The 25,915-nt window shown below is 46.5% G+C and overlaps 1 protein-coding gene across 2 annotated transcripts in view; it reads right to left on the bottom strand.

The window, feature by feature from the left end:
• Nucleotides 1-4,512: 4,512 nt before the first annotated feature.
• The window catches only part of Cpped1 (calcineurin-like phosphoesterase domain containing 1), a 105,793-nt gene continuing 84,390 nt past the window's right edge, over nucleotides 4,513-25,915 (bottom strand). The window contains exon 5 of one of the 2 annotated variants that reach the window (XM_006522013.3): nucleotides 4,513-6,412. In XM_006522013.3, coding sequence (XP_006522076.1) covers nucleotides 6,186-6,412 — 227 coding nt within the window. In that variant the 3' untranslated portion in view covers nucleotides 4,513-6,185. The remainder of the gene's footprint in view (nucleotides 6,413-25,915) is intronic. The other variant, NM_146067.3, reaches the window with a different exon arrangement.

Here is a 25,915-nt window from a genome sequence, read left to right on the forward strand (position 1 = left end):
TTTTTGTGCTTGGCTTCCCATAGTATAATGTACTTTAGATCCATTTGTTTTATAACAAATGGCAGAAACTCATCCCTTTAAAGGCTGAAATATGCACACACACACACACACACACACACACACACACATTCACACTTACATGTATTACGCTCAACTATTCACCCATCTTTCCATCTCCTCGTGCACACCTGCATGAGGATACCTGTACTCTCATATCCAACGCAGCACTATTGTCTAGGTTTTAAGTTCTTTTAATCTGCCCATTTCCCAAATCTCAGGGGTTGCCTAAGGGCATTTACAGAGGGAGCTGGTCTGTGCACACTTAGTCCACGGATCTCCGGGTGGCACCAGTTGCTTTCCTCCCTGCTCAGGTGCAGTATGACATTTTGTCTCTCATCTTTCACGTGCACTCTGCCTCTCCTGTTGGTTCAGCAGCTGCAGAGCCTTCTCCAGCGCTGCTGGTCTCAGAAGGCTCGCTGGGCAGCACCTGCGTTATAGAGCTCACTCCTCTGCAGTTTGCTGCCTACGGCTGGGTCAGTGCTTCTCTGGCTCTGCAGCTTTGGTTACTGCCCCATATTCATTCAGAAAACCAGGCTCAGAAGAGCTGGCGTCTGGAATGCCCACATCATTCCTTCTAATACTCACTGTGCTCTAGGACCAAGGGTAAAGTGGCAGTACAGGTTATTTTCTGACTTCTGATGACATCTAGCTTACATGACAATTTGGAAAGAATTAGGGTGAGCATCCCTGTTCTGGATATATGAAATCCAAAATGTTCTAACACAGGAAAAGGCAACATTTGGAATTTGGGATTAGGGATATGCATATGCAGATATTAAAACAAACAAACAAACAAACAAAACCCAAGAGCTTGGTGTGGTGGCACATGCCTAGAATCCCAGCATTGGAAGTTCAGAGTTATCTCTGGCTTCATAGCTGAGTCTCAGGCTAACCTGGGCTACATGAGGCCCCATCTCAACAAAAACAACAAATGGAACATAAAGGGTGAGATCTGGAACAGCTGCTTTAGGTAAGGGCTAGTCCACCTGCAGCACAGGGCTGAGGGACCAGGCTCCTTCCTTCTGTCCTCTTGAGCACCAAGGGTCCATACCGCTGCCTGCAATTGCTGCTGCTATACAGCTTTTGCTCTCTCACTCTATTTTACATCTCAGGCACAGAGCTGGGCACAGGGAACAGATGGCAAGTAACAGAAGTGACCCTGGTGTTCTATGGCTTGCATCCTGGTGGAGGTGACTTTTATGGTCTTTGGTAGTCAGTCAAGCACATTTCCAAATTTGCTAAAAAAGCAAAACCAAATCAAACAAATAAGTACACTTGGCTGTGTGGTGCAGGAGAACCACTTTCAGGAGTGACTACTGAACTGAGAAAAAATGATAACAAGATTCCAGTGTCTGTCACAGCAGAGCCGGGGCGAAGAGGTGGCTTGAGAGGCAGACACGGGATGCAGTGACTGGGGCCTGGTATCTCAATCAGGGCTTTGTTCTAAAGCACCATAAACGAGGGAGACGCCCGACAGAATAATGAAAGGCCACACCACTATTTGGTCAAAGTTGTCTACAGCCTATGAAAGCATGAAGGAAAGACTGGCTCAGTAAGTACTGTGAAGTCCCCACATTTTCAAACAAGGAAACAGAAACTAACTGAAGGAGAGAGACTCCTGCCAGTGGAAGCTTTGCCCGGAGAATGCTTAAAAATCCACACATATGCACACAGACGCATGTGCTTGTATGCCCTCTTTGATGACAAAAGACAACGTGTGTGTGTGTGTGTGTGTGTATGTGTGTGTGTATATATATATGCATATATGTAAATGTATATATTTATATCTATAAAATCACCAGCCACATGCTCTCTTTCACCTGCGTAGTCAAGTTGCTATGGTTTGGAGAGAAGAGCATCCCCTCTGTGTCTGTTCGGAGCCTGCTGCTAGCTCATGACAATGCCATGCTCAACTCCGCGACTGCAGAGCTGTGGAAGCTGCTGCTTAGGGGTAAGGATGAAGACTTCAGGTACATGCCAGTCATGTGTCTGCTGCCTCTTCTTCAGAGACTTTGCTCTACACTCTGGAGTCTAGAACTATATCATGTGTGCGGCACCTACAGTTGTGAGGCCAATGTTCTACGCATTTGCTTGGGCTTAAAAATACTCTTTTGCCTCCCTGGCAGTGGGCAGAGAGACACGTTGCTGTTGGTGGTGTTTTTTATATTAGCCCAGAGCAGGGCAGCATGTGTGAGCATGTGGTGGTCAGAGGGAGAGAAGAGAAGTGGAGTAGCTTGAGCATTATGAAGAAGGATGGAACTGGAGAATGGAGGACAGGAAGGAGGAGCCTGTTGAGAGTGGCCAGCCTACCGCCTGGGGCCATGGTGAGGTCCCAGCCAGAGCTTCCACTGAGGGCTGTGTGAGTCTGTTGTTATATAGTCCAGGCTAATATCCATAGGTCATACCACCACTAGGGACCATGGGGATGTTCCTTGTTGCAGCCATGAGGCACCATGTGGATGTCCAGGGGATGGGTATAAACAGCCCCACCCCTCACTGGATGTGATGCTCTGGCCCTGTCTCTCACCTGTGGCAGCACTTGGGAGAGCTGGCCCTGTGCCTTGCCCAGGCAGCACAGTGGAGCTGGCCCTGGTGGTAGGGGTGTGGGTGAGCTGGCCCCGAGGGTGTGAGTGTGAGAGAGCTGACCTTGCCCCTTGTCTGCCATCGAGTGGCATGGGCACAGAGGTGAGGTTCCAACCCCCAGTCCCTCACCACCTCTGGCAGATGGGAAAGCGGCCCAAAGGGTAATAAGTTTGGGAGAGCTAGCTCTGCCCCTTACTAGCTGCAGCACTTGGGAGAAAGGGGACTGCATCTCGTCTGGACAGCATAGCACCGCTGACTCTGTTGGCAGGGACACAAGTGAGTCAGCCCTGGAGATGAGCCCTGCCACTTGTCTGCCATGGGTTTGTGTGGGTGCAGGGGTAATGTCTTACCCACCCTTGCCGCTCACTGCCTGTGACTGTCAGGAGAGCTGGCCCTGGGGTCTTAAGAGCAGGAGTGTTAGCTAGCCTCCCCCTCTCACTGGCTGTAGCACTCAGGAGAGCGGGCCCTGCACCCTGAAGGTGTTGGTGCTGGTGATTCAGCTCCAAGGGCATGAGACTAAGAGATCTGACCTGCCTCCCGCCAATGTTGGCATTGGGCAGCCTAGCTGGAGCAGTGCTGGAGAGCTCACCCTGATGGTGTGGGTAAGGGAAAGCCAGTGGGTTGACCAGCTCAGCTACCTCCCAGGCTCAGATCCAGGGCTCTGAACTGTTCTACTCCAAATCTATATCATCTTCGAACAGTTGGGACATGTGAAAGGGCCAGTCCTACTGTTCCAAAGCTGCAGGATCTCACGACAGGATAACTGGGAGGAGTCCCAGTGAGCATCCAATATTGATTGGGTCACAGAACCAGACCAGTGACTCACTGCAATGAACATTTGCAGGTGAAGATGTGTGGACAGAGGGACATATTGTGGGACACTGTGACACACTACATCCTCCATGAGATGTTTTCTAAGCTTTTGTTGTTGTTTGTGTGTTTATTTTACTTTTTGGGGGATGTTGCAAGAATGAAGGGTGGATATGAGGAGATGGGAAGATGAGCAGGACCTGGGTGTGTGATGTGAATCTCACACAAAGAATCAAAAACAGGAAAAAACAAAACAAAAAGACAAACTCATAGTTCTCTATCAGCAGCTGGCAGTAGCTTAATGCAGAAAGTCATGGAAGACATACAGTATGCTGCTTGCTAGCTACAGTTTGCCTACCCCACCAATCTGTACGCTTCCAACTTTAGGATCCATGATAAACTTACAAAAACTTCGATAAGACAACCATGACCCAGCCCACTCTCCTCTGCAAACTCCCTCTCCTGAGCCTTGAAAATCCTAGTTGAGACCACTTTAAATAACTTTTCCTCTTTGATTTTTCCAGTTAAAATGACCAGTGGGGAGGGGGGAGAACTGGCATTCTGAATTTGAGGGGGTGGAAACTATAAGCAAAAATTGTATTAGTCTGCTACTGTAAGGAGATACATGAGGCTAGATACTTCATAAAGCAAAGAGGTTTGTTTCATTGTTCTGGACTTCAAGGACAGGCGTGATGGCTCAGCTTCTTGGTAGATGACATTGCAATCAGCAGAGATCACACTGTAAGATAGGAAGCCAGAGAGCAACTGGAGCCCAAGAATGACCTAAGAGTCTTCTTGTAAGACCTTGTCACTCATGACTTCATGATGAGGACCAAACTTCCAAGTCTGGAGTCATCTTTGGACCAGCCATATCCCAATCAAAACCACAGCAACAGCAAAGACCAGCGCCTTACCTGACCACATGAGCTGCCTGAGGATGCAACGGCCTGGACCCCTGTCCTTCCATTTTCACTGATGGGCTGGGCTCAGGCATCCAGTCTGGGCCTTCCAGAGCTAAGACACTGGAGACACCTGAAGAACATTCAGAAACAGCACAGGCATGTGGGAAGTCTTTATTGTTTTTTATTTTTATTTTATTTTTATTTTTTAAGAAAAGGCCTAGGAGAGAACAGAATAGTGTCTTGCTATCTGAGTTACATAGATTACACACTTTTGCTCCCCACATCAGCAGGCCCCACAGGGATACCGCTGTTCTGTTGAAAACTGGCAACGCCAGGCCATCCTTAGCACATGCTAGGTTTCTGAGTCAGCTCGGAAACGTATGTGTTTTGAGGACAAGCACTTACTTCGTTTCCTTTGCTCTATCCCATATCCTTGTCCCCATTCTAAGGCTGCGTTTTCCTTATGCAGCTTGGACAAGGGGCATGCCTTCAGCCCACTATGACTAATCTTTCTCTTGTCATTGAATCAAGCCTATACATTTTAGGACCAGGGACCTCTCCTGATCTCTTATACTCTGCTGTAAGAAACAAAAACAAATAGGAACACAGCCAAGCACTGCAAGATCACTCTGGTTTGAAAAATTACTTTTCTTGTGCTTCCTAATAATGGGCTCTGGTGTGTCACTAATATATAAAATAATTAACTTCTTGTATCTTTTGTTCCTTATGAATTTACATATCCAATTATCTTTTTATTTAATTTCTCATGGTTTTGCTACATTGACTAAAACCTTTTAACAAGAAAGTTTTCTAATTTAGTGGGCTTTGCGGTTCATTTATAACCAGTGGGTTTTTAAAGTTGGTTTCAGATTCTATAGTGTCGCTGCAGGATACTGTAAAACTTCCTTGGCAGGATGTAGTGGCCCTGGTTACTTAGGCACCAGGATGGCTGGCACACAGAGCAAATTCCACAGAGGTCAGAGCTCCCAGGGGAGGCAGAAGAGCGAATTCCATGATGAAAAGGATTTTAAGAAACTCACACTCTTTTCTGTCCAGGAATAGTGTTATGTAAGTGGCAAATAACATGGTATAATGTAAATTATACCCAATGACACAGTTCTGTGTTCTTCTTGGGAGAGGTCTGTGTCAAGACCAGCTTTCCCGCCACGTCATAGCTGACAACGGGGTGGGCCGCCTGCATCGGGAGAATACACACAGGGAAACATGTGGGCTGTACAGGGTCTTCAAGTTGCTGCTTCCATTCTGGTCTTCTGGAACAGAGTCTGCACATGTCTGAGGTGACGTTTGTCATCAGAAAGGCAAACAGCCTGGCGTGGACTCCCTGCACGGTGTTCATAGCATCAGCAGTAATGAGAGTCCTGAAAGTTGCAGTCAATGATGGCTATGACGCTATCTGTTACAATGACGACAAACCTATGTGGCCCTGGGACTGGGGGTGGGGTGGGGGGATGTTGGAGGAATTATTAAGATCACTCTTGGGTACTGAGTTGGGATTGAGGGCAGTAGGTGGTTATTGAAGTCAGAAACAGTAGATTCAAGGGCAGAGTTAAAAGCTGCACAATGAGAAGAATTCACCCAAACATCACGTGGGAAGTCTCACACCACAATTAGAAAACACCCGTAGCTGTCTTATCAAGGAAAGGCAGTTCTCTTTTGAAATAAGGGTAGGACCCAGCAGTTTGACTGATGTGAAAGCACATCTGTTTACAAGCCCGCCTTTCTGCTCAGACATTTCTATAAGGGGCTGAGATTATTCTGGCAAAATGGAAGGTGATGGTGTGAAGGCTGGGTGGACTCTGTGGGAGCCAGTCACTCCTTCAGCAGCTCCTTCAGGTCCTCCTCGACCCCACCCTGGCTCAGCTCATCTAAACTGTAGTAACGATGAACAATCTTCTCCGCAGTGATGGCCACCACACGGAGCCCGTGGGTGTCTTTGCCCAGCTGGCACCCGATAGCAGATGAAACTACCATGTCAAGATTCTGGTAGGTTCCCCCGGCATTCCTGTGGTAGTGCCCGGAGAACACAGCTCTGATACCTGCAGGGAAAGGAAAAAGACATTAAAGGGGCCAAGGATTTCCATGGTCACAATTCTGTGGATGATGCTAGCATTAGTGCTGACTGACAGGGAACGCCTCAACTGCTCTTCTCACAGCATCTCAGTAACAACAGGTTCATAAAGTTTTTCCAAGTATAACAGTCATGGAGCTAGGCTTGAGCTCAGTAGTGGAGGGTGTAGGTCACTAGCATGTGAGGGCCTGAGTGTAATTCTCAGTGCACATATGCACACGAACTTGTGGACCCAGGAGTTCTCCAGCACACCTCTGAGCCTGAGTAGCACACATCTGAGATTCTAGAAAGAATAGCAATCCAAGCTCATATCCAGGAACCATACAGTTACAATTGTGCTCAGATTTTACAGTGGGTCTCTAACAGCCATTAGGAACTCAGGTGTGTGTGTGTGTGTGTGTGTGTGTGTGTGTGTGTGTGTACCAAAACCAGACGACAGGGGCATGAAGCAAGAACAAAAACAGAAGGTCCTGAAGACTCACACTAAACCAGAAAGAAGAAACATCTTACAGCTTATGAAGAAATCTTATGGTAAGTACGGCAGTCCAGACTCCTCGGGCAGAGTGAGCTCATTCAGGTGTGATTAATTAACAGGAAGGGTCAGACAAGTATTTAAAGCAAATGCCTTTTGTACATCTGAGACCTTAAGTAAGACTAAGGGCCTTTGATAGAAAACAGGCGAAAATTGAGTAGCACGAAGCGACAACTGCTCAGAATGGTTTTATTAAGATGCCCACCAAAAGTCACACTAACCCCCAATACAGTGAATGGGATAAGTGGAAAACGGGGGAAAAAAAGAACCAGGGCAATGAGTCAGAATCCACACCAGCTACAAAGGTGTGAGCCCACTTTCCACAGAGCCCCAAGAGGAAAGTGGAATCTGGGAGACCGGAAAAAGAGGAAGGAGAAAATAATGCAGAAAAGCCTGAGAACATTGCCGAGAGTTTCCTAGAAAGAAGAGACACTCTAATGACTGAGTCCTGGTAGACCACTTGGGTAGCCCCTAATTGTCTGTTAAGCTAGTACACACCTTTATTTACTTATTTACTTAAGAATTTATTTATATTCACTTTATATACTGATTGCTGTCCCCCTCCTGGTCACCCCCTCCACAACCCTTCCTCCCATCCTCCATTCCCCCTCCCCTTCTCTTCTGAGAGGGTGGAGTCCACTCCTGGGTATCCTCCCACCCTGGTACATCAGGTTTCTCTGGAGCTAGGTGGTGCAAGCCTTAATCCCAGCACTCTCTGAGGTGTGTGTGTGTGTGTGTGTGTGTGTGTGTGTGTGTGTGTGTGTGTGTGTGTGTGTGTGTGTGTCTGGTAATTTTGAGACGGGCTTGCAGGAGCAATAGTTAGCTATAAAGACTCATTTTTGCTGATGTTTCAAGCCATGTTCCTCAGCATTTGCAGAGATGGGAACAGGAGCCCTGAATGTTCAAGGGGCCCATGGAACTTTCAGAGTAGAATTCACTGGACATCAGTCACCTGAAATGTGTTTGTGTCCCCTTGTGGTCCCCCAACACTCTTAGGGTTCACATTTACTATTAGTGTCTCAAGACATAATGACCAAATGAAAATCCATAGAGGAGCAAAGATATCTAAAGAGGACTAGAAATAATTGTCAGTGGGAAACAGAGATCTCCTTGTGATAACAGGGAACCAGCGCTTTGGGGTCCCAAGTAAGAGATCAAGCACTGGCAATATGATGCTTGCAATGGAAGGATCTGGAAGGAGGGGGAAGTCTGTCTAGCATCATCAAGACTCAACCCTTCCTCCCTGGACTCTCAGAAGCTCAAGGGTCTTCTGGCTGGCAGGGTGACCACTGAAACAGGAAGGACGAGACACTGAGGAGGCAGTGAAGGGTGTCTGTGGTTCAGAACCAGGTCTGTAGGAAGCCTAGCGAGCTTGGGCAGTTAGAGATTCTGGGTCTCTGACTCTAAGCCAAGCCTGGGCATTTTGAATCTGAACTTGATATCTTTGCATAGCCTCATTAAAGAGGTGGGTAGGTGTAAGAGAGACACATGGAGAGGTCCCATTTATTCTTCATCCTGGTGCTTCCTCCCAATGGTCCCAGGGCTGCACATCATTTCCTTGGTCCAAGTGAAAACAGAGAGGTCCAAACAGGTTAAGAAACCAACACAGAGTCAGATCTTAGATCCTTGCAGACTAAGGTTCACTTTTATTTGGGGCCTTGGGCACACAGCTAACCTTTGTGGCTGATTCCTTAGCTAAGATGAATGCTGGCATCACCTCCGTGGGTAGGACACTGGAGAGAGTCAGGAATGTGTTAAGAAGCTCACTGTTCAACCTCACCTCCTGCCCTCTCCCAAGCAGGCCCAGCTGCTCTTGCTGGCATCTGAACTCTGCAATGTGCAAGCTGAGTCCAAGAGTTGAACCCACCATCCTTGTGCTTATGGGCCAAGGCACCTCGTCAGAGGTTTTGTTGCCTTAGCTCTTGAACAGCTTCTGATAGAGAAGCACCGATCCATATTCTAGAGTAGAAAGGAATATATTGATATGCCATGGTTTCCCTGGTGTGGGATTGATGTAGTGGGGTTTCCAGGAATGAGGCAGAAGCTCCACTCTGCCTGCTCTTCAGTCATCTATGTTGATGTGCTCCTGTGGTTCCTTAATTGAGAATTATGGCTAGACTGATTCTGAGTTATGAACTGCTCTCTAAAATTACTGTCAGAGAAAGGATTCCCAGCAAAGGCCGTCCCTGCATTGGTGAGGACCTCATGTGTGGCTGCCACTGTATATTTATTTCTTCTTGGTATTAAGTCATAAAGAGACAAAGAAGTTATTTTTTAAGCCGCCTTGACTCGGATTCATTTGGAATCAATCAGGATTGGGATGCAGTCTCTGTATAATTTAATATCCTAATACTGGAGACTCCATAAATTGCAGAATCGAGATATGACCAGTGTAGCTCTGGTCTGTGGGGTGGGTGCAGTCTAAAATGTTCTCAGTTCTAATTGGACAGCTTTCGTTTTTATTTTGTGTTGAGTGTGTATTTACGAAAACGTTATGCATCTTTATACTGCTCGGTGTAGCAGTGAAAAATGTATAAGTCACCAGGCATTCATGATTTATTCTCTTTTGGTGGTGAGGAAAAAATGTAACTCACAAGTGAGGAAGGGAGCGAGGGAGATTGTGTGTGTGTGTATGTAAAACCCTGCAGAAAACAAGTATGACTTCAGTTTACATAAGAGAAAAGGGAGATCTTGAAACATCCAGCATTTGGTGATGAACAGGGTGGGTTCAAGGCCAGGATCTTAACCAGCAACAACTGGTCTGAACAGATTACATATAGATTGGGAAAGACAAAGAAAGCATCAAGGAGGACAGCCGTCAGAAGCCACAGGAATCAAACTTGGACGGAGGCTCCCTGGCCTCCTGGGAGCTTCTGAATGTCGTCCCAGCACTTCAATCCTGCTGATACTGAACTTGGGACAGAAGCTCTTCTGGGGGTGGGGGTGGGGGGAGCAGGGAGTGGGAGAGTGCACATGGGATACAGCAGCAGGGCTCTACATGGGACTGGCTGTGCTAGCGAGCTTGGTAAGGGCAAGCTGGGTCTGGGCTGGGGAAAAGCCGAAAAGCCTTAAGCAAAATGCCACTCCCACAGCAGCCTTCTTGCTAGAGATACGGAAGAGGCATCACTACACCAGCCTTTCTGGTGGACCTCCTGAACACTTCATCTGGTGTTCATCTGAGCGGGATCCCATGGATAGTCCACAGAGCTTCTGAGGACTGCCCCTAACTTTCCTGACCTACAGTGGAATGTCAGCTCGTGTGGACCTCAGGACCACTCAGTTCGTTATGTGGTGTGAGCCCCAGGGCATGGCTGTGGGCAATAACACCACTAGAAAGAGGGCAACTATGCGGTACAGCAAGTCACTGTTAAAAAATATTCCATCTGCTGAAGGTCAGCCAAGCACTCACGATTCTGCAAACCCTGCAAGTCTCTGTGCTTCCCAAGATGAAGGGAAATGGTAAATATGACGGTAAATACAGCTTACCAAAACATGGGTGCTGTTCATTACCAGAGGACAGCAGGATACGCCGCCCATGGACAAAGTCTTCAGTGAGTAGGGAGTCCTGTACAAGGACATTCCTCCACTGCCCGCTCCTTACATCTTAAAACCATCGCCAGGTGGCTCAGGCGTCTGTCTGCTCAGCTGCTCAGCTGGAGGTCCCAGACTGACCCACAGTACTGGGAAAATACGCATCCCATCCCCCCAGGGGCTCCAGCGGGCCTGAGCATGGCAAACAGGACAGCAGCAGGGTTTGCCCTTCCCCCTTCCCTCTCCCTTGCTCAATCAAGAAATTTCATAAAGCTCACCCCCAAGGTTTGGTCCCTTCTCTGGCCACTGATTTATTCCTGAAACTAAACACCAAGATCATCAAAATACATTACTTGGCTTTACTGACTAACCTGTCCAATCAGGTCTCACCAATTCACCCTACCACACACTTCTTTTTTTTTTTTTTTTCCATTTTTTATTAGGTATTTAGCTCATTTACATTTCCAATGCTATACCAAAAGTCCCCCATACCCACCCACCCCCACTCCCCTACCCACCCACTCCCCCTTTTTGGCCCTGGCGTTCCCCTGTACTGGGGCATATAAAGTTTGCAAGTCCAATGGGCCTCTCTTTCCAGTGATGGCCGACTAGGCCATCTTTTGATACATATGCAGCTAGAGTCAAGAGCTCCGGGGTACTGGTTAGTTCATAATGTTGTTCCACCTATAGGGTTGCAGATCCCTTTAGCTCCTTGGCTACTTTCTCTAGCTTCTCCATTGGGGGCTCTGTGATCGATCCAATAACTGACTGTGAGCATCCACTTCTGTGTTTGCTAGGCCCCGGCATAGTCTCACAAGAGACAGCTACATCTAGGTCCTTTCAATAAAATCTTGCTAGTGTATGCAATGGTGTCAGCGTTTGGATGCTGATTATGGGGTGGACCCCTGGATATGGCAGTCTCTACATGGTCCATCCTTTCATCTCAGCTCCAAACTTTGTCTCTGTAACTCCTTCCATGGGTGTTTTGTTCCCAATTCTAAGGAGGGGCATAGTGTCCACACTTCAGTCTTCTGGGCATATATCCAGAAGATGCCCCAACGGGTAAGAAGGACACATGCTCCACTATGTTCATAGCAGCCTTATTTATAATAGCCAGAAGCTGGAAAGAACCCAGATGCCCCTCAACAGAGGAATGGATACAGAAAATGTGGTACATCTACACAATGGAGTACTACTCAGCTATTAAAAAGAATGAATTTATGAAATTCCTAGCCAAATGGATGGACCTGGAGGGCATCATCCTGAGTGAGGTAACACATTCACAAAGGAACTCACACAATATGTACTCATTGATAAGTGGATATTAGCCCCAAACCTAGGATACCCAAGATATAAGATACAATTTGCTAAACACATGAAACTCAAGAAGAATGAAGACTGAAGTGTGGACACTATGCCCCTCCTTAGAATTGGGCACACACTTCTCCCTTTCTCCTAAAAATCACCTGCTGCTGCTGCTGCCTTTGCCTGATCCAGAGGGAGTCCACCCCCCACTTGCTCGCCCCTCTAGGGTAATAAATGTCCTTTGTGCTGAGAATCTGGTGTCTGGGTATGTCTTGTACTGACTTTAAGGGCCCTCCAACTCCATGAATGGACCTATTGGCTGCCAGAGAAATACAGAAATGTACACAGAATCAGCCTCGCAATGTTAACAAAACAAAACTGGCTGGACTTAGGGTGTTTGCCTCTGATCCCAGCAAACAGATCTCCGTGAGTTGAGGCCGGTCTGGTCAATATGACAAGTTTCAGGCCAGCTAAGGCCACACAGTGAAACCCTGTCTTAGAAACAATTGCTGGAATTTTGACTGAATCTGTGTAATGATTTTGGGAAAGAGCCATATTGCTTGTCTGCAGTGCCACAGGCATGGCCACATATCGCCTTCCCATTCTTACACATCTTTGCTGTCACTGCATTCTCAGGCAGGTCTCGGGCATCAGCCTGCTCTCTGGTCTTTTTGTGGTACTGGAGATTAAGTTGTTCTCACAGTTTTACTTAAAACTGTTTGCTAAGAGTATGTAAGAACACAACTGATTTTTACCTATTATTAGCCTTAGAGTCTTGGGACCTTACTAAAATCTTACTAGTGACTGTTCTGTAGATTTCTGAGATTTGCCTGCCAGTCTGCATTGCTTTAATTCTGCTCTTTAAGCTTTGCCTTTTCTCACCCTTTACAAGGGTAAAGGTGTCCAATAACCTTTAAAGAGGCATGTGGTTAAGAACTGAAGCATCCTGCTTTGATGCGGATTTAGTGTTTTTATTGCTATTTTTTTTCAGACTTGACACAATTCAAAGATTCAAATCATTCTTCAGAAAAAAATTTAACTAAACTTCTGACGAAGGCTGTGAATTTGGTAACAGAGGTGCATTTCTCCATGGCAATCTCACAAGGAAGGGATGTGAAGGACAACACACAGTAGGTCCCTATAATCCAGACCCCTACTGCCCGTCAATCATCATGCTGACAGCCAATGTCTGACTCATGACAGCCGATGTCTGACTCATGACAGACAGAGCCGGGCCACTCACTGTGGACACCATGATGTCCAGTAGCCCGCAGACAGGCTGATGTCCAATGGCTGCTGGTGGGAGGTGGGCTGCTCAGAACGCATGGCTGCTTCTCTCGGGAGGTTCCCTTTCCTTGAAGGCCTGAAGGAGGCACAGCTGTTCGAGCAGCTAACTGAACTGCTCAGAACAGACAGATCCCCTGCTGAGACTCCCAAGGCTGGGGAGAAGTAGGCAGAAAGTCAGGGGTAACTGCCAGAAGGTTTCAAGGTTGCCATACTGGGAAAAGAGGACGGAACAGATTGTGGTGTGCATACACTTTGCATATGCTGAATTGCATGATGGTAAGCGAATATCTCAGAAAAAGGCAATCAATAATAGTAATTGGAGACCTACTTTGGCCCAGGTACTATGAAAAAGCTTCAGGACATGTTATTTAACATTCCTTAACATTCTTTTTTTGTGTGTGTGTTTTTCTGCTAATAGTCTTAAAATGTACTGTTGCACATAGGTTGGGTGTGTGCCTCATAAGGACCCAGCTGGGCCAGGTCCTGGAGACCACCTTTCTTGCCTTTGCTGTAGTCCCAGGCTTCATTGTCCAAAAGAGCCATCTATCTCATCCTTGTCCCACAGTTTCCTGCTAGGGACCACACCTAACACAGTTACTGGCTAGACCTCATAAGATCACGTTGCTGTGACTATGGGACACACATACAGCACACAGTAGGTAAGTGATGAACCTGAAGGCTCAATGGCCACCCAGCTTCTTGCCAGCTCTGCCCGAGTTAAATACATCAAAGTCTGCTCTCACTTCAGCTTGCTCTCTACTGTTTAAAGTATATCATTCAAAAGTATATCGTGCCGCAAGACAGAGGGGTGAAGTGTGGCTTGTGTGCACATGTGAGCACACATGCATGCATGTACACACATGCACACACATCTCCATGATAGTGGATAATGGAGTGACTGCTAAGAAGTGGCTAACACATAGAAGGCAGTGGATTCACGTGTGATTCATGCAACTTCCCCTCAAATAGATCTGCAGTAGATATGTAAGTATCATACACAGATGCAATATCTCTTGAGAACAACCACAATAGTAAAGCAATGGGGTACATATTCAGGGCAATCCCCAAAGGGTAAGGGCCCTTTCGCTGCCACATTCTAACAATGGGAATGTGAGCCTAAGAGGATTTCTGTATCCACAACAGAAGGCCACTAAAAACGAAAGCAAATATTGGAAAATACAGACTGTCAAGGCAAAACCAACATCAACAACAAAACAAGGAGGCAGGGAGCTAGTTCTTCAGCCCCTGTTGTGGGGAAATATTAAAAAGAACCCGCCAATGCTCCGTGCTCCTGCTTCTCTCAATGCTCCAACTCTGCCCTGCTGGGCCACGGGGCTCCCACAGGGTGCTCTCAGCTTGGCTGTCTCTCAGCTCACCAACTCTCTGGCAGCCCCCCCCCCCATCCTCCAGTTCCTCTAGCTACCATGCAATGACCCATGCACCCCACGGTAAGCCATCACAATACCCAATTACCCAGTAGAATTAAAACTATTAAAGCTAACCAATCAGATTTATGTATCAATACAATCACAATTTACAAGATGTCAACACAATAATTTCAGAGCCAATTGATAATGATAAAAGCCTTATCTCAACTATTCTAACCTTATGCTATCATAACTGTGGCTGGTTCATGCCACACTGGTTCACGTCCACCTCCATTCTCCTTCCTTTCCTCCAACCTTTGGAGTTTCTTCCAGACTATTTGCACACATCAGGGATGATAGGACAAATGCATGCAGATATCACAAAGTAGGACATGCTGTGTCTGCAAGTGTGATGTGTTTATTACATTCAATAACACATTTTCCAGGTGCTCTATGCAGAAACATACAGCTGTATGTCAGAGCTACCCTCTAAAATACCAGAAACTGTATTTTTTTGATATATAAAAACTAGGGAGTTGAGATTATATTTTTGTATTAATAAAAACTGTCATCGTGAAGGCAGATGGCTTAAGAGTCCCTCAGACTCCCTGGGTCCTTAGGTATTGGGGTGCAGGGGGCGTCAGGGAGGAGTCTCTTGCTTCAATTCACTGGTCATCACTAGCACGAGATTCTCTTGGTTTCTGGAGGTGCACGCCACCCTCGGCTCCACTTCTGCATGGCTGAGGGCACAGCAGAGGGGTGAGAGCAGGATGTCCTTCAGAGAGTGGGTGCCCTGTGTACCTAAATGCTTACCCTGTCCCCTCAGGTGACTGCTTAGATGATGGGGTTGTTACTAACTGGCTTCTCTAGAACCCACAGCCTTCTCTTGGTGGCCTCCCCTCCCCCATTGCCTCACCCTTCTCTCTTCACTTGCTGGCTCTCAGTTGTTCCAGCGCCCTTCACCCAAGGCCACTCATCCTGTATAACCTACAGGGTTTCCCTTTCTTTCTTCCAAGGATTTCCCACCATTTTTTCACCTAAAAATTAGCTATGAGAATTATACTTATCTTGCCTCATCTAAATATTAATGAAGTTACATTTTAATGGCAACTAGTGGAGGTCCATGCTTCTTGGTGACAGAGAGGCAGTGAAGAGGAAAGAAGACCAGTGAGGTGCAGCTTACCTAGGGCATAGGAGGTTCTTCTGTAGAAGTTTCTAGCAAAGACTGGACAAAGATGTTCAGGCTAGTGAATCAGTGACCCCTGGGGTGGGGGTGAGGAGTTGATGTTTCTGTCTGTAGCATGGTATTTCCCATGTCAGGCACACACACTTTATGATGCAGAACACAGTCTTCTCTGTCCTCTGCAACCTGCGAGCTGTCAGCTCCAGGGTAAAGAGTGGTATTGGGAAATAATTACTCTCCAGAGCCCAGGGGTGCTTGGCAGCTGCCATGAGTCTGCTGGTCTGCTGCCCACAATGTGTGGTTGGCACCCAGCACCACTCCTAGCCTGGACTTCATGGTTAATTACAGTCCAGCAACCTGCAGTCTTCCTGCCCCACGTCCTCTTCTCCACAGCAGATGGTGCTGTGTCTTCTGCATGAGCTGAGCAGTCAAGTCCTATGGAGAATGTACAAGGGGGTTCTTTCTTTTTCTACTCATATCATTAGCATTTGATTGCCAGGGGAGCAGCGTCAGAAAGGCAGGCTCTCTGCTCACCTCTGTGGTGCCAAGCTGAGTGACAAGGCACATGCTTCTACGTTGCCAGTCTTGCTTTCCTCTTACGGAGAAAATCAAGTGAGGACCAGACAGCATGTGGCTGGAGGTCAGGGGGTGTGTCGCATGGCAGGAAGCTGCGCGCCTGTCACGTAGTTAAGCCTTGCTCAATAATTATATTTTTCACATCCTTCCTATCTATCTGGTCAGGAGACTCTTTTCTTCATTGGCACAAATTACATCTTCCTCTTGCTATTCATAATATCCTTTTTATTTGTAAAAGAAGATAGCGGGCTCAGGGAGGGACGGAGTGTAGGGCAGGCTTTACGGTTTCAATCCAGAAGGGACAATTTCCCACACTTTTCTTATGCTTCCCATGCCCTGTCTTAAACACAGCTGTCAGGACAAGAGGCTCATTAAAAAGATTGTTTTGACTGATGGTATGTTCATGTATCAAATTGGAAATCTATCCAAAAATACTAGAGGGGGTAGATGGAGGTGGCTGTGAGCCATGAAGGGGACAGCCTTGCAGAATGTGAAAGGTGCATGTGACAGGAGTAGGTGCCTCTGGCTAGAGCCAGGGAGGGCAACAACCATCAATGTGAGTACCTTGCTAAGTCCACTTCTGCTTTAAAACCTTGGGAAAGACAAACTCCTACCAGGGTTCCTTAAAGAACATATCAACACGCTATGCACTGAAATGTCTATCACATAGTGGCTTGCCTCAGGGATGAAGGAGTTGCCCTAATGTCCCTTCCCGCCCATTCTCCTGCTCACGAGCTTCCTCTTCATTCTCAGAGTGCTCCTGTGAACTTCTGGCAGCTGCTCTCTTTGACTCTAGATGTGCTAGGATATTTTAGCTTTTAGTGACTATAGTGTCTTTCAGCCAAAACAAAGTTTGTGTCTGTGTTTAGCTGTGATCTGTGTATCCCAGAGAAGATGGGGAGGCAGGTGGGCCCCTGTGTTAGGCAGGTGCACCTGCTTGAAGATTTGTCTTGTGAAGGGCCATGCTCCATTTATCCTCCCGTTTTGCTTCCCTGGGATTGTAGCTTTTGTCTTCAACAACATAAAACTGCATCTAAGCTCTGGTCAGGAGGATGAAATGACACACAGTCTTCTTGGAAGCCTCACCTGCTAAATTCCAGAAAGGGCATGAAGCCATACTTAGGTTCAAAGAGGGTATTTCAGCCTGACTGGAGGCCTCAACACACCAGGCTCAAAAGGGGGTTCTACAGGTTCGCACAAGAGAAAATGTATCCTTAGACTCAACAGGACTACCTTCCTCAAATGGATATCCAACCTCATCAATTCCAGGAAAGCATCCAGAATACCCCTCCCTTTAGGATCTTCATATGGCTCCTGTCCTGTGACATCAAACCCAGAGTCTCTTGGTCTGCAGTGGCTGGGTACCTCCAGTGCTCTCATTCAGTAGGGCTGCCCTGCAGCTCTGGCCTCTGCCTGCCCTGTGATCTGCCTCTAATACTACTTCTTTCTCTTTTCAAATGCTTGATAAACTTCAAAATAATTTTAATTAACAATTTTATGTGTATGGGTATTTTGCCTGCATGCATTCCTGTGGACCATGGGTGTCCAGGGCCCATGGAGGACAGAAGAGGGCGTCGGATCCCTTGGGACAGCTGTGAGCCCCTGCTCCTCCTTGAGAGGTTTTCCTTCTCTGCCCTGCAGACACGCTAGCTGCCTCCAGATCCTTCCCTTTGCCCTGCTTTTGTTCTCAGAAAGTCCTCCTGTCCAAGATGGCTGAACTGAACCTTGGTGGAGGCTGCAGTGGCAATCCTCCCCGCAGCGCCTCCACTGGGTTGGGAACTCAGAATGGAGGCGACATGGGAGAAGTGCTGGGATTCTAGGACATTTTCACTTCTTTAAAACTGTTCCTTTCCCAACTCTGGGGGATCTTGTCCTGGGAAATCCACAACAGCTCAGCATCCTCAGGAGGTCCAGAGTCGGAGAAAAGCTATGCTGGGAGGGCAGGATGGAGGTCTGCTTAGATCCTGGTCACCACCAACCACAGACAGCCTCTGCATGTGGCAGACGAACCTTCTTATTCTCTGGACTGGGCAATGAGGAGTTTTCTGTTTCAGAGCACCCAATGCAACCTGGGAACCTTCCCGTGTTAGAACAGCAGCTCTCACTCTGGGGTGAGCAAGTTTTAAACATTGTTTAGGGTTGTCTTTGGAAGCTCTTCTAAGTGCCCAGTGTCTGTGAGTGCCAGAGGTGTCCTAGCTGGGCTGGACTTGGGGTTCGGTCACTGGCTGTGAGGTTACTGGAACTGCCTTCCCTGGTGCCTATGTTCAGCTGAGTCCAGGTGCTAGTATGGTTCCTAACTGGAGTAGAGAAGACACAGACTCGGGGTGTCACCTCCAGCCACACTCACAACAACAGAAGTGATCTGGAAGTGAGAAACGGACAACGCACACTGGAGGCTGAGTGTGAGATCAAATCCCTAAGGAAGCGAAGCTCTCGGATTTAGATGGCGGTCTTTCCTTGTGGTAGAGGACTGCAGAGTGGGAAAAGGTGAACGTGGACTTTCTGAAAGAGAACTGCCGTGTGGGTAAGTACTACCCTCAGATAAAGTATCAGAGGCCATCTTGTTACCACCCACCATTGCTTTTATGGCCCATAAGTGAAGAATGTGTCTTCTGTTTCTTCCTGGTCACCTTTAGCTTCTGTAAGGACCCACACAATGGGTTCAAACCTGCCCTGTCTGCCTCTTTACAGACACGGTCTGCCAACCCCTCACCTATACTTCAGTATAGGATTTATTTTTTTAACGTTGATGCCCTGAACAAAACCAGGACTCTGGGAGGAAGGACAAAAGATAATATCTATCATGATAAATTGAACAAGGCCATTTTCCTGCAAAGTATTGTTTTAAATATACAAAATAGAGATGAGTAAAAACCCTAAGGGAACACATCATTCACAAAGCTGCCACCCACAGATGACATGCAGTGAGCCCTGCACTGCCACCCACCCACAGATGGCATGCAGTGAGCCCTCACTGCCACTCACCCACAGATGGCATGCAGTGAGGCCTGCACTGCCACCCACCCACTGACAGCATGCAGTCAGCACTGCAGTGCCACCCACCCTCAAATGGCATACAGTGAGCCCTCACTGCCATTCATTTATAGACAGCATGCTGCAAACTCCTACACCATTGTGGAAGAGATATATTATACTTACAACAAAGTATCCTTCATCCTGAAGCTCCTGGCTTTACCTCTAAGGCTGGTGGGGGTGGTCAGTGACCTCCAGGACTGGTAAAGATTTTCTGGGGAAAGGAATCTGTCTACACTGCCTGTGGGGGCACAAACTAGCCACTATGAGAATTGGAGCGGAGGTCTCTAAAAACAGTACAGATAGAAGTAGCACATGATCTAGCTATACCAGACCTCAGCTACATATGAAGGGATCCAGATCAGGACAGAGTGGTACCAGTGCACCTGTTATCTTGTTACTATTCACAGTGACTAGGCGGTGATGCCCACATGTCCATCAGAGGATTACTGGACAATGGAAGTATGGTGGATCTACAATAGCTGGCCTCAAAGATCAAACCATGCTGCTTGTAAGAAATGGATGGAAGTAGAGATCCCCATATTAAGTAAAATAAGCCAGACACAAAAAAGACAAAGATTATGTTTTCTCTCATACATGAAGTCTAGAGGAGGAGATGAAAGCAACAAAACAGGGACTATTAGGAATCCCGAAGCACAAATGGGAGAAGAAGTAAGAATGGGTGACAAGAGGGGACAAAAATGGTCACAGTGCACTGTGTGTACAGAAAGGTCACAATGAAGCTAATTCTCTGCACAGCTAATATATACAAATAAAAAAAGAGAGAACTTTCTAATAAAAGTTCAAAGAAAGAACTCTTGGGAAGAAAACCAATGGCCATTCTGTAACCTAACTGAAGAGCCAGAGACTCCAGTGGAATCATCACACAAACGGAGTCTTCTCTCGGCAAGAACAGAGGCACGAACTCAAACAGGCCACAGCAGCTTCAGATGCACACATTGACTGGACTTTAGGTGCTTAAGCAGAAGACACAATCATGAGCCTACGGTTCCTATGAAGTACGAGTGTGATCTTTATAAGGGGACTAGGGAGTGGAAAGGAAGGAAAGGAGGAAGGAAAGAGGCAAGAAATGTTGCCAACATGGAATTCACCCACATGATGGTTAGTGTTCTGCTGACACACTCCACAATCACCTGGGAGATGGTCCCCTGTAGACTCCTATGGGGATTAACCTTATCTCCTTTGCTGAGGTGGTAAAGCTTGCTCACTGTGGGCAGCACCATTCCCTGCCGAGATGCTAGACTGACAATGGAGAAAGGGTCCCAAGCAGCAAACACTCAACATTGTGCTTCCTGCCTGTGGACTGGGTGTGGCCACACCTCCTTTCACAAGGACAAACCTCTTAATCCTTCCTAAACTGTCCCACCAGGCGGGGATCAAGCCTTCCAACATGCTTGCTTATGGAGACCATTCTCACTTGAACCACCACAAGGACTCTGACTGTGTCTGACCAACTATGCTGTTACCTTACTTTCATCACTGATATTCAAACACTATAAGTTTTTTTATACATTTATTTATTTAGTGTTGCATGAGCATGTGTGCAGACACCATGGCATATGTGTGGAGGGCAGAGGATGACTTAGAGGATTCGATTCTTTCCTTCCATCATGTGGGTCCCCAGGATTGAAACATCATCAGGCTCGGTGATGCAAACCAAACCCCGAGCCATCTCCTTGGCCCTCAAACGCTTAGGTAAGACAAAAGACCAGCAGCACCACTCAAGCCATTCCAGATGATGGTGTACAGCGAGCCCCCAGACCTAGGCTGTGCTGCTGTGACTAAAGGAAACAAAGACAAATTTTAGCTGTAGAGGAAGTTAGGGTGTTCTGCTCAAACTGGGGCTGTGGGCCAACATCCTCACAATGAAGCCACACTACGCTTTTATCCTCACTGTGAAGTATCAAGAGAGTGAGAACACAAGGAAGGGCCTGATCCATGGGCTGTGGCTTTGAAAGAGACCGGGGGCAGGGTGTGGAGTCATCACACGACATCCTCACCAGTAAAGAAAGACGTCGGCAGATACAGTCTCCTGATCTTGCTTGAACTTCCTAGATCTTATAACTATGCATTTTTATTCCTGATAAATTATAGCTTGTGGTGACAGCTCGGCAACAGAAACTGGACTAAGACACTCAGACACCAAGGTTTTACAAATGCGTCTCACTGAAGATTTCAGAAGGACGGCAACTGTTGTTTGAAAAGCAGGACCTGAAAGAGCAGACAGACTATTCTTCATAAATCTCTGACTGCTTCTCTCCTGGCTCAGAAGCGCCTTTTTGCAACACTACAATGTAACACTTTTTCTAAGAATGACCAGAAGGCTGGAAAGATGGCTCAGTAGAATGAGAACCCAAGATCAAACCTAGAACCTACGTGAAAAAATAAAATCCGATGTGGTGGCATGCCTCTGTCATCCCAGAACTGGGAGGTGGAGACAGGCAATGCCTGGGGCTCGCTAGCTGTCCAGCAAGACCTGAGCACTGGGCATCCAGGACAAGGATGACTGCGTCAAGTAAAGCAGATGGTGCGTGAGGAGCAATACTAAGTGCTCACATCTGGCCTCCATGTGCACGTGCTACACTCTCTGTGCATGCCTGCACACACACGTTTAGTCTGGCTCTCTGGAGAAGGAACCTCTAACCTTTCTTTTTATTCCTCTGGCCTGAAGGCCATGGAGGAGCCTGTGCTGTTTGCTGAATGAATACAGGCTGACTTCACTTCTGGAATCAGTAGAACACAATTCACACGCCAGATTCTTGATTTATAAATATTTACCATCAGGACTTGATTTTAACTTTAATTAGCCCAACTGTTAAGGATACCTCCAAAGTGAGAAATGAAATCCACCACTTCACAGCAGATGTAGCGTCAGCAGTTGGTCTTTTATCTCTTATGGAGAGGGAGGTGCAGACATCAAGCGCCTAAACTGTGGTGCTTTACGATAAATGGATCAAAATGTAAAACTGACCACGTCTGGAAGAATGAACGCGAGACTGACTGCATGCTAGAAGACAAGGTAAAGAGCAGAATCCATCAATCTGGCTCCAGAAGACCAGGGTTCTGTGGGTGCTGTAACAGGGGACACTTGTCTGTTCTTTTACAAAGTCAGTTCAAAAGAAAAGCCGCCAAAATAAGCTTCTTAAAAATGCACTTCAGACAGAGAGCACTGTAGGGTAGTTACCACGGTCTTGAGGCACACTGCTTTATTTAGAAGTTCTGATCATAGAGTGGTGCCCCCAAAGGTTGTTTGCTAGAATAGTGGTACAGTGTGTGCTTTAACAAAGAGCTGCATTTATTTGTTAAATTCCAAAGGGATTATCTAGTTTTGTAGCTCTCCCCTCTTCTAAATTAGTGGTCCCTTTCCAGAAAACTAGGAATAGCATGTATTCCTTATCTAGTCTAAATAATCTCAGGCTCAAAGTAGTCAAGTTTCCCATACCCTCCAGGAGCCCTGAGGCTTTGGTCTAGCCTTTGCTCAGGGTTGATGCTCCCGAGCAGACTGTAGGCTAGCCCTCAGAGCACACCTGGCTCTACCTGGAGAGTTTTGTGTGAAAAGAAGGAAGCCAGAAACACCCATCTAGTTAATGGCCTGCTGAGAAATCTCATCATAGTTCAGGATCACAGAGCAGCAAATAGTTCCGTATGGAGCACTGTTCAGGCATGGTGCCCAGCACTTCTAGGACACGCCTCATTTTATCTAATGCATCAACCCTGAGGGTGGAATGAGAACCTTTGTTTTACAAAGGACAATAGAAAGCAGAAAGAGATGCCACATGGTGAAGGGGCCACCAAAAGGGTGAGACTGAAGCTCTATCCCAACCCATGGATGGCCTGGTGCTTACCTGCCTGTTACATAGCTTCTCCCATCCCACTGGCCCCCACAGCAGCCATCTTGGGCATCTTTCATAAGTTTTCCCTTTGTTGGCTTCTGCATCCTAGCTATCCTATGACTTACGCAGAACCTGGGTTTAAGTTATTGAATTGCTTATGTCTTTCTAGGACATGTTAAAGTAAATATCAACCATTGGACATTTTAAGTAGTACCATGGCCTTCCCAATCCTTCTCTGCTCCAGGCTGCATCACAGGCCCCAGGCACAGTGTTGGGCTCACCCAGGAATATGAACTGAGAAGCAGGGGAGGTTCTCTGAGGGCAGACCCCTATACTGAGCCAGCCACATGACCACAGCAGGTTGCAGGAAGCACACAGCCATCACGCATGCACACTCTCTACCCAAGGACTCAGAAAGCTAGTGTCTTTTGGGAGGGAACATGTCTCGGACAGAGGCAGGGGCAGATCCACCACCTTTTTTTTTTTTTTTTTTTAATAGTTGGAACATGGCTATAACCAGTTGTAGACATGTTCTCTCTTGCCAATTACATATTACAGAAATGTTGCTAAATAGCTCTACAGAGATCTCAGGTCAGGTAAACCCCAAATATTTACAGCCTAATGTTTTTCAAGAAAAATCTTACAAATACCTACTCTAGAGTAGTGTTTCTTAAATTTTTCTACTTATGATACTATTTTGCTTGAGAGATTTTTATACAATCCTGAAATATAAAAGAGGTATGTAAATAAAAAATTGCTGACAACAACTCATAGTTATTTCATTGTAATTCTTTGTAGATGTATAATTTTAGCATTTATTAAAGATGAAAGCAAATCTGTATACCAATGAGATGGACTTGCTTGTTTATTTTATAGGAAGAATTAAATCTTAGGGCTGTAGAGATGACTCAGTAGCTAAGAGCACTGGTGGCTCTTTCCAGAGGACCTGGGTTCAGTTTCTTGCACCCATATAATGGCTTACAATCACCTGTAACTCCTGTCCCAGGGTATCTGACAGCCTTCTGGTCTCTGTTGGCACCAAACATATATATGATATAGACGCAGACATAGGCAAAACACCTGTACACATAAAATAAATATGTAAAATTTAAAAAAGAGAATTAAATCTTGGCTGAATATATAAGACATTTTACAGAGTGGACATTTTGACTACAACTACAATACCAGGACTGTCAACTCATGAAAATAAATAGTCTGAGATAGCAGAAGCACACGTACGCCATTTCAGAAACTGCTACAATATCTGCCCTAATCACAACCAAGCCCATTAACATATTTTAAAGGAAACTCAGTCAGCAACTCAAACAATAGTTTTTAAAATAACCCATCCTGACACAACCCCACCCAGAGATACATTAATTTGGTTCTTACACGCTAAGCAATGAGAGTTGAAAACAATCATCTTTGTTTTCTGCAATTAAGCTATTATGTTCCTATAAGAGCAGAACACTTTACATGTACATTTAAGAACACCCTGTAATTCATAACATATAATAATCTCAAATTTGAGCAAAGACACTTTGGGCAGCAGCATCTGCGGGTGTCGCATGGTGTGATGGTGTGCATAATGCTAAGTGCACACACTGAGTGTTAAGGACCAAGGCGGCAAGGATGCTGTGTACTGCAGACAATACAGCACGGTGCTAATACTGCTGGAAACACTTCCAGTTGGGATGGGTTTGATTCTGAGTTAGTTTTTGATCACTGTGTGTTTTCTTTTCCTGTCTCCCATCCCATATTCAGTAGTGTGACCCCATATGTGGGCACATCTCAGTTTAAGATGCAGTGCTCTAGGAAGTGTGTCTCCCATCCAGATCTCAGCTGGCCATTATAGGCAGTGTGGGCATCCCGGCAATGCTGCTGCTAGGGAGATGTGACCCAGGCCAGGCTCTGTCCCTGTTAAACGGTGAGTCTTTATCAAGGGGTCACTAGTGTGTGACAGGCTCAGGGTTGGACTTCCTCTAATGAACACAAGCAGAATCCACTTCCTGGTAGCATCAGGATATAGACAGCTGTGGTAGTGGTGAGACAGACGGCCTAAAGTTCTCCTCTGTCTGTAATGCAGTCTGACCTCCACCTTCTCTAAAAACTTGAAATCCTAAGGCTGCAACCAAGGGCTGAGAGCTCGCCCTTTCTTTCTGTTTCTCTGTTAAAAAGCACACAAATACTAGAGATGAAACGAATTCTGTGAAATTACTCATTAACTTTTGCAAGAAAGATCAACTTGCTGGAATTTTTTATAATTGCCAAATGTGCCCCGGGCTCTTTAATACACCATCCTTAAGCTCTGTGAGGAGAATGAGAGGAAAGAAAAGGTATCGCCGAGACATCAAGGGGAAACATGGGCAGCCAGAGACTTCCCTGTTTTCTCTTTTTTAAGATGGGAAATTTAAACTGCAATCGGCATTAACTGGGTCACACACTAACCTGCTGCTGAGAGAGGCCTGAGGGACGAGCCGACCTCCACCTTCCACCCAGGTTTCATTATCTACGCTCTGTCTTTGTGACTCCAGTTCGGTATCAGGTGAATTAGGGGGAAACCAATTTCTGCATCCCTGGGATATGATGAAACTGATTATCCCCAGGCCGAGCAAAGAAGACTGCGAATAAGCAGCGCTGCTTCACATTTGGGCGCCTGTCCTGCCCTGATACCTGTTTATTTCCACCAGTTACTGACAGTGTTTCTGTTCCATACAAAGACGCTCCCCACCCCCGTCAATGACTTCAAAAGTAGAAACAGGAAGCATCCGTTTCTAGGGAAACCTGAGGTTGGAAGCTCTTC

Source organism: Mus musculus, chromosome 16 (assembly GCF_000001635.26).
Source record: "Mus musculus strain C57BL/6J chromosome 16, GRCm38.p6 C57BL/6J".
In the NCBI taxonomy this organism is placed as follows: Eukaryota; Metazoa; Chordata; class Mammalia; order Rodentia; family Muridae; genus Mus; species Mus musculus.